General features: G+C 42.0%; 1 protein-coding gene across 1 annotated transcript; it reads right to left on the reverse strand.

Moving 5' to 3' along the window:
* Window positions 1-1411: 1411 nt before the first annotated feature.
* On the reverse strand, window positions 1412-9696 carry fgf7 (fibroblast growth factor 7). Its single transcript, XM_019886446.1, has 4 exons — window positions 9408-9696; window positions 8661-9210; window positions 2988-3094; window positions 1412-2902 (listed from the first exon to the last, which is right to left on the reverse strand). The coding sequence occupies exons 2-4, from the start codon at window positions 8944-8946 to the stop codon at window positions 2687-2689; spliced, it is 609 nt and encodes a 202-aa protein (XP_019742005.1). The 5' UTR covers window positions 8947-9210; window positions 9408-9696; the 3' UTR covers window positions 1412-2686.
* Window positions 9697-12493: the final 2797 nt, after the last annotated feature.

Below are 12493 nucleotides of genomic sequence, written 5' to 3' on the forward strand. Positions count from 1 at the left end.
ACGGGGAGAACATGCCGGAGCCAGAATTGAACCCTTCACCTCTGCACTGTGAGGCCGACGTGCTAACCAGTCGCCCACCAGTCCGCAGAGCGTGTATACATAATAACAAACATATGTTGCGCCGAAGAAATAGAAATATGAGTTTGGCTCTGTATTTTATCATGGTGTGCCAATAATAAAATATATTTTACAGACCAGTGAATTATCAGCTTCAAACCTCTTTAAAATTTCAAGTCTACTAGTCAAAAGTTTGACCACACTTTCTCATGCAATTGGGGATCCACTGTATATTATCTGTACTGTTTTCACAAACAACGATTCATATCTCCAATTTCAGTGAATTTGTCCACTGAAAAAAATGTTCAGAGGTGAAAAGCTCTTATACACAACGCATAACATATTTATTAGACTGCCTGTTGTAAATTGAATGCAGCTGCTTTTCGTTTCAGTGGGCTTTCAACGCTTAACCGTTCTATTCGGCCAATGGCCTTTGATTAACATTATAACTGGGAAAGTGGCTGGTTCTTAAATCCAGAGTCTCAAGCGAAAACCAAGCTTCACAGGAGGCAGCACTTATCGCCCCGTCATCAAATTACACTTACCTTTTGGGTTTGATGTGATAGCGTTTTGGTTGTCACTTGGAAATGGTGGAACTTTACCTCACCGAACTGTCAAATCATGGGTGTACAAATTTGATGTGGTGACCCCATTCAAATTAGTTGCACTGATGTGCAAGAAAATTACGACTCGCTGACAGACCCAATTTTGGAAATAGGGAGATAACAAAAGATTTGTTTACTATCAACCATCTTCACATGCCACTTTCAAATGAATTTTCACCTTTGCTTAATGCTTCCAGTTTTACAGTTTTGGACAAAACTGAAGAATTCACGCGAATTGTTTGGAGGACAATTATGTCATGAAAAACACAGCAACCCTTCAGGTGGTATTAAAATGTCCCAAATTATTGAACTCACAAGTGTTAATAATGTCAAATGAAATCATGATCAATTGCTTTTCAAATTGAAATCCAGTTTGCCCACTGGAAGATTTGATAAAAGTGGCTCTCCACTCCTGGACGAAGTATTGTAGCTTAGGACAGTGTCAAACTGGAATGAGGATTAGTAACTTGTTTTTCAAATATAAACATATTGTTCACTTATTTAGTTTAATTAGGGTGTTGCCTTGACTTTGACCCAACATTTGAATGTTACGTTATAATTTGGACTCTACTTTTATTTGTTCATCTGTTTCATGTGTAATTGTGTGTGCGCGTGTGTGTGTGTGTGTGCGCGCGCGCGCGCGTGTGGCGTGTGTGTGTGTGTGTGTGTGTGTGTGTGTGTGTGTGTGTGTGTGTGTGTGTGTGTTGCTATGTGGAAAATAAACAAACAGGAAACTCTTATAGAGAAATATAATATTTAATAATAAAATAATAACAGTGAATAGTGGTTTAAAAGCTGGTGTCGCAAGTCAAACTACCGTACTTGCTTGTCTTCAAGTAGCGTCATCCGTAGACAAAATGTTATAATGTATTGGTTTGTGTTTTCACTGTTTGCCCATCACATTAACAGGAAGGGGCATTGGTTAGCACGCCGCCTCATAGTACAGAAGAGCAGGGTTCGATTCCAGCTCCGGCCTTCCTGTGTGGAGTTTGCATGTTCTCCCCGTGCCTGTGTGGGTTTTCTCCGGGTACTCTGGTTTCCTCACACATTCCAAAAACATGCATGGCAGGTTAATGGAACACTGTACATTGTCCGTAGGTTGGACTGTAAGCATGGATAGTTGTTCGTTTCTGTGTGCCTTGCGATTGGCTGGCAACCGGTTCAGGGTGTACCCCGCCTACCACCTAAAGACAGTTTGGATAGGTTCTTGTGAGGATAAGCGGATTAGAACGTGGAGGGACGGATGAATTAACAGGAAGTGAAAAAAGGAGCAAATATAGATTTGATCCCCATTCTGAGAAGGCTGTCCACATCATGTTGGGTCATTCCAAAGGGGTTTGGTGGCTTTGAAGAAATGTTCTCCTACACAAAACTTATCCAACCATGCCTTAGTGGACCAGAAAGTGCTTTCTGCAAGTAGTTGCACACAGAATTGTCCATACTGTATCAGTAAACTGAAGTAATGGAGATTCAGGGGAACTCAGGGCATAGTCCAACCGCTGATTATTTAATTCGGAGGTGTTTCTTAAGACCCTTGTCCTTGCTGTGTATTATAGTAGCGTATACAGGATGACCAAAAAGTCACTCTATACTTCCTTCCTTTTTCCCATTTTGTTTCAGGTATCATTCAGCCAGACATGAGGCCATCAGCATTTGACAGTTTAGGGTGTGCAGATTTTCTAAGCTTATCATTCACCTGCTCAAATGACATGTATTAATTTACATAATTCATGTCGGGTTTCTTGAAACCGGATCTGTTGGTGTATTGTAAATTGTAAATGTTGGAGCAGGGTGACGGCCTTAAAGCTTCTCAAATTGGCACCAAACTGCTGTTGGGGAGAGAAAAACGTTTGCAACATGATTGGCATCGGCGCGGTACGGCCAAGGGAATGCTGAGACTGCAAATTATAAACTGTCAAATGCTGATGACAGTCTTGCAGAAAGTGGTGTGTAGCTGGTGATGAGTTTATATGTCCGTTAACATATTTGCTAAGTGAATTCATACACATAGTTAGTGGTCTGTCTCAGTCCGCCCTCCTCTCCTCCTCCCTGCATTTCATGGGGATGAAGTGCGACGCAACGTGCTCCCTCCTCGTCTTCTTCCCTCGCATGGGCCGCCCCTTCTGAGACAGCGCGATGAACATTTCTCTGCCATTTGTAGTCCACTTTGCCGAGGAGTAAGCATTGAAGTAGTTTTCTAGGAAAACCTCCTTGAAGTTGCAGTTTTCGGTGTAGGTCCTCTGCAAAGGGTCACAAGAAGGGCAGTTTAAACTCAGCCACGTGTTGTTGTGATAAGCAATTGTATGGTTTGCCATTGACATTTACCTTTCCCTGCAGCTGTCCAGCTTTGTTCATGGAGATGTAATGCTGACTCTTTATGCCTTTGATAGCCAGTATGCCCCCTTCAGACACTGTCCTGATCTCTAGGATGCCTATCAGACAAGTAAAGACATAGAACAGAACAGGTAAGATGCTGTTGACATCCAGCCTTCACTCCAGAATTCCCCCCCCCCCCCCTTTTTTTTTTTTAAACAAATAAGAACGAGACGGAAGTTCCTGTGGGTAATGAGAAAGTGGCCTCTCTGGCTTCATTCAAACTTGTTAGTTGACCTGCCTGGCCCTTGCACAAGCCCCAATTTATATGCCGTAGCACATATGGGAGACAGATTAGGGCTCTTCCACCAGGGACTGAGAAAATTACCTGCCTGTGTGAGCCTTGCACGCGATAGTCAAAACCTGCGCTTGAAAACCGAGAGAGTACGTGCATACATGCATTGTAAGAGCGGTTTGTGTTTTCATGTCAACAGCGAGTGATGAATGTCCGTACATTTGCATGCAGTACACCCGGGGGCTTTGTTGACAGCAGTACCATGAATGTTTGCTCAGTATTAAAGCGAAGCATGATGGACTTGAAAGTAAGGTGGAACAACGAGCCAAACTGCAGCTTTGATGATATTCAGACCGAAATAGTTGTACACTCACAGAACGCTATGAATTTCTGTACAGGGATATGGAACCGATTAGAGTTATACCAACAATTCTGCCTTTACCAAGATAATAATGATCAGTTTTGATTGATACTGTCATAGAGGTATCAATGTAACAATACTTATTGTTGTGCAAGTCAGTGAAGTGCGGTGAGGTTCATGAGTGGTGAGGCATGGACGGACCCCTCTGGAGACGGATATACACTACTCACAAGAAGTTAGGGATATTCAGCTTTTGGGTGAAATTTCAGGACAAGCCTAAAACACATTCAAAAGTAAACTTAATGTGACCTCAAAGCTTTTGAATGCACATGTCCAACTGTTAAATGTTTTCAGTACACAAGTTGCTGTTCTCTAAAGAGGAGCTTAACTGCAAAATTCACAACAGCTGTTTGATCCTCCAATCGACCAATAAATGTCTTGGTTGGATTATAGCTGATGTTTAAACAGTCGTCCTTATCATACTGTTCAGATTTTGACATCATGAAACCAAGACGACACCTAACAATGGATCAACAGTACCTTGCCATTGTGATGCTTCAAACAGGATGTTCTCAGACGGAAGTGGCCACTGAGCTTATAGTGTAACAGTGTATCAGCAGTTTCTAACAGAAATACCGAGAGACTGGAAGAGTCACAGAAAGATGTAGAAGTGGACGTCCTTTGGCCACATCCCATGCTGATGACCGCTATGTTGTGAACAATGCCCAGAGAAACCGGATGACAGCCACTCAACTCCAGGGACATTTAAGGAAGGTGAGAGGCACCCAAGTGTCACATTAGGTCATTTGAAACCATTTACATCAGTGTGATCTGAGTGTTAGATGACCCGCAAGGGTACCTGACTATACCACCAGGCACAGGTACCATTGTATTGCGTGGACCAGGGAGCATTTACGCCAGACGAGGGACTGGTGGGCCTCAGTGCTGTTCTCTGATGAAAGTCGATTCATGTTGAGCAGAAATGACGGCCGCCAATGATCTCGGAGATGTCAAGGAGCGCGCTATGCATTTGCCACTGTTGTCACCAAACTAGCTTTTGGTGGTGGCGGTGTTAAAGTGTGGGCAGGTGTGTCCAGCCAGTACAAAACTGCCCCACACTTTGTGAATGGTACAGATTGGAAGGGCTGCCCTTCAAGAAGAGAGGGATGCCACGCATCAGCAGACAAGAAGTCGTCTTGTGAACAGCATGAGACATTGTCGTCAAGCTGTAATTCGTGCTGAAGGGCACATGACGAGTTATTGAGAGATGACATTTTTTCGATTTTGGTGGACCCACCATCTCTGTTAACTATTGTTTCAATGAATTGTTTGAGATGAAGAAATCGCCAGTGCATCCTTCAACTTATATGTCCTACTTTCATGAAGACATCACGGTAGTGTGAAGTTTTTACATTTTCCATAAATTTCACGTGAAAGCCAAATATCCTTTTTTCTTTTTTTTTTGTGAGTACTGCAGTGTATAAATATGAACCCAAAATAGAAGATTAGCCTGTATGTGAATTTCGATTGTTTGGAAATATTGAAGTAGAACAAAAGCTTATTTAACCCTTTCAGGGAGAGCGGTTCCGACATTGCACAGTTTATCATGTTATCAGGTTACAGGCTTACCTCACCTGTCTCTAATGTGCATGCACAACAATAAAAAATAGTTAATTTGAAACTTTATTATTTTAGAAAAACATACTAGCAACATCTGTGTGGCAGCAATACATCATACACATGACACAAAGCATTTCTTTTCCCACCACCATTTGATATGACGCGTCCAAACTCTTGGCACCTGACCATTGGAGGAAAGAGGGAAGACCTCTACTAGAGCTGTTTTCCACACTGACATTGAGCATGCGGTGCTAATCTCACTTGCTAGATCACAAACAGATGAGGTGATCCCAATCTTGGAATGTTGTTTATGCTCAGCACTCTCCGACTCACCATTGCCATCCCTTGGGTGCCTGCTGAGCTACGACATGTCATATCGGCAGTCCCAAAGTTCTACCTGTCTATTTGTAGACCTTTCACACACTTTTAAGTTTCGAATTTTTATTAATTTATTAGCGCAAACTATACTTGACCCTAACGAGGACAAGCGGGATAGCTTCACTGTGTTTATTTGTATCGTGCAAAAGCATCATGTCTCTCAGAGCATGAAAGTGTTCTTCCACTGATATATGAGACAGTCGAAGAGTTGTTTGGTCTACTGTGCAAAGATGGAAAACTTGTACAGTATCCTGCACACATTTCAACGCTGGTACTGTACACATTTGTCTTTAATAATTATTAACAATTACAATGTTAACCAGCAGCTCCTATATTTTGTTGTTCTACTTCTTCCATTCATAACTTTGCTGCTGTGAATTGGGAATTTCTCCATTGCGAGACTAATAAAGGTTTTCTTATCTTATCTTATCTTAATTTAAAGAACTTGGTCTTGTGTTCTTATTAAAAAAAAGATCGAGAATTCAATTTTCAAATGGTAATTGGAATGGATTTGCTGCAACACTGTGTTAAAATTGAATTTGTTGGCATGGTCTTTATTCATTCGCTGGAGTTTTTTTCCCCCCATCCTGAAACGACATGATTAACTGCCTGCATTAGTCCATATTTCAATATGCATTATATATGTAGTTGCCCCTGACACCAAGTATAATTTGCCATTCTTCTCTCTCCCCACAAACTAAATAACACATAACATGGAGGTTTTAGGGGTTTTTGTTTTGTTTTGTTTGAACTGCCGTGGTTCCATTTGGTTTTAATCAACCTGGCAATGGATTGGCTGCTTTTTTTAAAATTATTATTTTTTTTATTCTTGCAATCACCATCATATTTTCTGCACTGCCCCTGGAGGTTCACATTAATGTCCAAGTGCTGACAATCACCGTTGCCTAGCTTGCTCAAATTGAAACCATCTTATTTGTTCCACTACTTCTTTGTTTTTGTTTTTTTGAATATGTAAACCAAATTTAAAACGATAAAAAGCGAAGTAGCCTGGGAAATGACATGATCAAGTGTCAAAGTGTGTCATAATGTATCCATAAAGAGAGGGAGAGAGAGAGATTACTGTATATGTAAATTTGTTTATATTGATTGCTGCAGTGCGACTGTATTTTTCCAGAAATACCAAAAATAGACAGCAAAGAGCAAAGTTGCCTCTCGGGTAACAATCGGTGCTTTTTGAAATGTCAAAAAAGTTGTAAAACATGTACCACAGGCATGCTTCCAGTCGGGAATGTCGGAATTTAAAAGAGTGGTAGTCTCAGTTTCACATTGTGGTTTCTTTTTTTTTTCTTTTTTTTTTTTTAAATTTTGAAACAATGCCTTTACTGTAGTTTAGAATGATATAGAAGAGGGTACCGTACACTGGTGGTTGAATCAAAGGCTTTTGCGTTAAATATCTCCGCGTTTGCGTGCAATTGTTAGTTACTATCTTTGTTGCCAACCATTGAACATCTTTACCATTTTCTTTTCTTGTAGCTCTTGAATGTGATCTTCAGAATACCATTTCTGACTGATATTCAGAACTCTTCACTCACCAATAACCAGACAACTTTTGACTTTTTATTTAATTTGTTTATTTTTTTAGATGGCACATGCTTTGTAGCCACCGCAGATAGAGATGACGGAAATCATTTTGGTAATCATGGTGAAATGTCCTGTCTGGAGGTTATTTTAGTTCACTTTTGGTGCCTGTAATTTATTGAAATCCTCCTCTAATCACAGTATGTTTTGGGGAGAGTAACTCAGGCAGAACGAATGTGCCGGAGTGAGTGTGTGAGTGTGAGTTCACACGCACTTGTCAGGCAGCCTTTGACAGTGTTGTTATGGTTTGACAGGCATGCCACCAACACCACCTGCCGGGTTTTACCGCTGTCAGTCTGGCTACACGAGCACACGACAACTCGAGAAAAGTTAAATATCTTACTTTAACAGTCAGTGCTGTTTATATCTGCTCTTACATTCATCTTAACGCGTATTAAATGTGGCATTTACAAAATTAAAGAAGGAATGTTGAACAACGTTGCTGCCAGCACAAAGCATTTTCTGCTTCGTTAAATGATTAGAGCTGAATGATCTCTATCTTTAAAGTAACAAGTTTGACCTCAGAAAAGTTACAGCTCACCTGTCTCCATAAATTATCTGTTGTTTTTTTGATAAAGGACAAACAGTGCTTCAGAAATGTATGCGACTACCACCCCGTGCAGACTTCATACCACAGCTGCCGCAAATTAACAACATTCGTAATATTTATTTCTATTTCTGTCATAGTTAATACAGCATTATGTGGAAGCTCTGAAGCTCTTTCACCAAAATGACATTTCGAATATTTCTTCACGATGAAGAGTAGTAGAGGATCCTGAGCAGACAAATATCGAACTTCTCAGAGAAGTCCGGTGAATTAAAAACTCTTATTCAGTCAGTTTTGTTTGAAATGACTCATTTCAGTTTAAACTGGTAAAATGTCACATGCTCACTCAAATTCCTGAGTCATGCATCATCATACTGCATATTGTTAAACGGTCTGTTGTTATTTTTGATGAGAACTGGTCTAATCATTTGTTTTAAGCACTGTATGTCCACATACAAGTTCCCTTTTGAACAAAATGTACAGATGATGGCGGCAATGTCGCCAGTCAGAAGCCTGTGAAAGCCACAGCAACTCATTTGGACATTCTGACACCACTTCAATATCGCGAGCGATTACATGTACATTAGCATGTACACATTGTAAACATTCAACATGTAAACCTCTCCAAGAAGACAACGTTTTCTGAAATCAACCTCTTATCTGTCATCTGAACTCAGCACACGTAATGTCAATAGATATTTGTGTCATGCTGTCTTGGGGACAGCCCACGTTGGACTATCTTAATATCGCTGTTAGGCATAACTCGATTCAAGGTTGGTATTTAGAATGCGTTTTCAGTGCCCAGTAGCATTAACAGACAAGAATGCAGGTGGTTGACATCGTGCTCCTTGAGATTTTTTAAAAGTGACAAAACAGTCGTCTTACTGTAACAGTTGGTTAGGTCCTGAGTCCCACTGATGTTGCCTTCATCATCAATTGTCAGGAACCACTGGGTGCGACTGAACAACTGTCGGATCCGCACATCTCCTCCCTCCATGTAGTCATAATTCCTGCTGTGACGCTCGTGTCTCGAGCAGTTCATGATGGCAGTGAGTTGCGCCGGAGTGCAGTCACCGTAGACCACACGCACACTGCCCAATAGGAAGATGGCATGCAGGTAGAGTCCCGAGAAAAGATTTGGAAGGTTCCATGTCAGCATCCATTTGCGCATTATAATACAATGCAGTGGGGATCGATGAACAACATAGTGAACTCTTGTCACACCAGCTGCGAACTCAGGGTCCGTGTTCTTGCAAGAGGGAGTCCCTGCGGGGCTCTGAGTCAGGCTCGTTGTGGAGGAAAGAGTTCCCAAAGTTGGTTGGAGTTGAAAGAAGCCGGAGAATACTCTGAAGGAAATGGGATGTGATGTCTTATCGCAATTTGTCGTCTTCAGTGACGCGACATGTTGTCTTCTCCATCCCCCGAGACCGTAAATCTATCAAAGGACAGCAGAACACATGTCTGGAAATGCTACGGAATCCTATATATTCCTTCGAAAACAATTTGCTGAAGTAGCACACGGTGTAGTATTTCTTGTCAAATAACTATGTTTGGGTATAATTTGACAGGCGTGTGCTGACATGTGAGAAAATATGTCACTGACGGAAAAATGTAAAAAACGTAATGACTTACATGTGACGCAAGGACTTGCCAGAGTTGAATTCCCTCTCAGCACGAATTTGGATGGAAACACCTAAAATAAGTCCAGCAGTGCAGTGAGTTGAGAGCTTGTGTCTATTCCAATGGACGCCTGCCCGCTACTGGCAGAGAGACTGTACATGTGGAACCTCCACTGTTGCTGAGATAAATGCCTCCCACTGACCTCACTTGAGAGCAATTAGATCCCAACCAGTCAGCTGTCCGTGGCTGTGATGCAGTCGAGCAACACCCTCCGCTTGCCTCCCGCTGTTTCTCACACTCAGGACGTGAGAGGGAGCTATAAACTCAAGAGCAGCCTCTCACAGGTGTGCGTTTGTACTCTCACTATACAACCTCTGCCTTGTCCAAGAAACATTTTGCCTTTCAAGTACTGCATGCACAGGGACTTCTATTTATGCTGTATTTGCTGGAATATGATAAGACTGTTGGGGAATCTTACCTATCATTTTAAATGCTACGCTGACTGTTGGTTTTCTTCGTTGAACCCGATTCCTGGAAAGGATTTAGCGACTGACATGAAACCGCTTCAAAGAAGAGCTCTGGCGAGCCCTTCTTATTGTGTGTGGTAGTGGGGAGAAACAAGTTATGGCTGGCAGGTATACATCCAAGAAGAGAAAATAGAAGACATAACTGCTCAGTATTCATCTGTGTGTCCTGGGTCGTTCGTATTTAACGTCACAATTTATTGCGTTACGTACCTGGAATTTTCTTGCAAGTGGATATACTTCGAAAGTTTAGATGGGCCCTGAATGGCGAGCTCCCCTCGGAAGGTCAGGGTTGCAGGCCTTCTGGCTGCAGCAGGTCCCCTTCGCATCTTTTATGGTCGTAATGATCAGATTTATTAGACGTTACCCTTGCCTGTTTGTCTGCCCTTTAAACCACCACAGGGACAGATCACACTCTGGTCTGCCCACTTGGACGTTTTGGTTTCATAGACTTAACACTGATTCACAATGAGAAATGTGCTATCAAGAGGTATTAAAAAATATTGCCTTGCTGGAGCAACCTTCCTAATTAGCTGTGATTTTACTCCCCTCCTTTTTCCCAAGCTCAAGGAGTATATCAAGGGGACCTGTTTTGCAGATGTGGGTGGCATCAAGATGGCGGCTGAGGATCCGAGAAGAATCCTTCCACAAGTGGATGGCAGTCTTGCTAAGAAGGCTGAAAATGTGTGTATGCCTTCAGGGGGATGACTTCAAAGGGGAATATTTAGGGATATTTCAGAGTTTGGATTCAAAATACGGGTGGCCCGGTGATCAACTGGTTAGCGCGTTGGCCTTACAGTGTAGAGGTGCAGGGTTTGATTCCGGCTCTGGCCTTCCTGTGTGGAGTTTGCATGTTCTACCCGTGCCTGAGTGGGTTTTCTCCGGATACTCCGGTTTCCTCCTGCATTCCAAAAACATGCATGGCAGGTTAATGGAACACTCTAAATTGTCCGTAGATGTGAGTGTGAGCTCGGATGGTCATTGCAATGGAAGATGCAATCACGCAGACTCACTCTCCCATCACAACTCCCAATTCAAAGTGAGCTCCCATTGCATTCTCAGAATCTTGTTTCACATCGGCTGTACACCACGTACACATTTTCTTAATTGGACAACAGCATACAGTGTTTAGCCCGCAACTCTGTCCTTTGAGCATTTGTCTTGTCAGTAAATCTCTTAATTGCCGTAAGGCTCGATGTCTATCAGGTTAGACTTATTGTTTCCTTTGCGGGACAGGAATATTTGTGAGTGTTAGTCCTTGATGCCTCGTCCACAATTTATGATAGTTTCCCCTCTTACTGCCAGATACATCTGCCACCACGCAGTGTCACCTTGCAATACTCTAAAAGCATTCTTGAAGAGAGAAGAGTCGCTGCGTGTGTATCCTCACTCTGTCTTGCAGCGATATGAGTGCATTCATGTTGGGACAGTGAATTAAGTCTGGGTATGTCTATTCTTAGCACCGTTTTAGACCATTGTTTGGGTTCAGCTTTTGCTTTCTAAATTCCATGATAATTGGGGCTCTCTCAGGATTGGAGCCTCATAACATTAGCGGCAAGTAAAAATAACTGACTTATAAACACACACACACACATATTCACACACACACATGCACGCGCACACGCAGTGACGCAATGAAGCACGTTTGCGGCAAAGGATGTTGTACTGTATAAAGGAACAAAGACGGCCGACAAATCAAAATACTGTACAAATGAGGAGCGTTCTTGTTTACTGACTCATCCCAGCAAATGATCACCCTTGATTCTTGTACAAGTCAGTAATGAAGTAAAAATGTTTAAAATACACAGTTACAGCAGGCTTCAAAGGAAGAGAAAGAACATTTTGACATGTGTGGGAACGCACGAAAGAGTTTGCCAAAAAGACTAATAAACTCCAACAAGGAGAAAAATAGTCTCATAAAAGTAGCTGTTTAAAGTTGTTTCAAGCAATCCCAAGCTCTAGACAGCACAATAGGCTTAGGTTGTATAAGTCCAGCATGAACAAGACAAACAGCTGCCATTTAGGGGAAAGAATAGATTAGAAATAGAACCAGGGGGAAGTATTGTCCATTTATGTCGATGTGATTCACAAAATTTTGAAGTGAGTTCTGCACCTGGATGGCAGGTAGTGGAGAAAAGCAAATACAAGGGCCTCACGTGAGACCGACGACTGGTTCCAGTTAAGAATCTGGCAGCTAAATTTTGCACAAACTGTAAGAGATTGAGAGCAGATTGACTGCGGCCAGCGAAGCGCAGAGGGATTTACAGTAAACGAGATGAGAGAAAACAAATGTGTCAGTCTTGAGCTGAAGGTAAATTGGAGGCAGAGGCCACACAAATATTTGTGTATTCTCAGCATTTCATCCACACAAACTGTTATTAACATCACAAGAAAGTGTAGTTTTTAGAAAACTCTGGACAGAGCGGAGACTTTTCCAGGATTGATTTTGTGTCTAGATCGCCTATTCTACTTGTTCGTTTTAAACAGCTTCACAGTTGTGCAGTTTTTCAAACGATTAAGAGTAGATCATGTGAGAAATTACACTTTTGGACAGAAAGAACTCGGAGCGGAACA

Source organism: Hippocampus comes, unplaced genomic scaffold (assembly GCF_001891065.2).
Source record: "Hippocampus comes isolate QL1 unplaced genomic scaffold, H_comes_QL1_v1.1 scaffold261, whole genome shotgun sequence".
Lineage (NCBI taxonomy): Eukaryota > Metazoa > Chordata > Actinopteri > Syngnathiformes > Syngnathidae > Hippocampus > Hippocampus comes.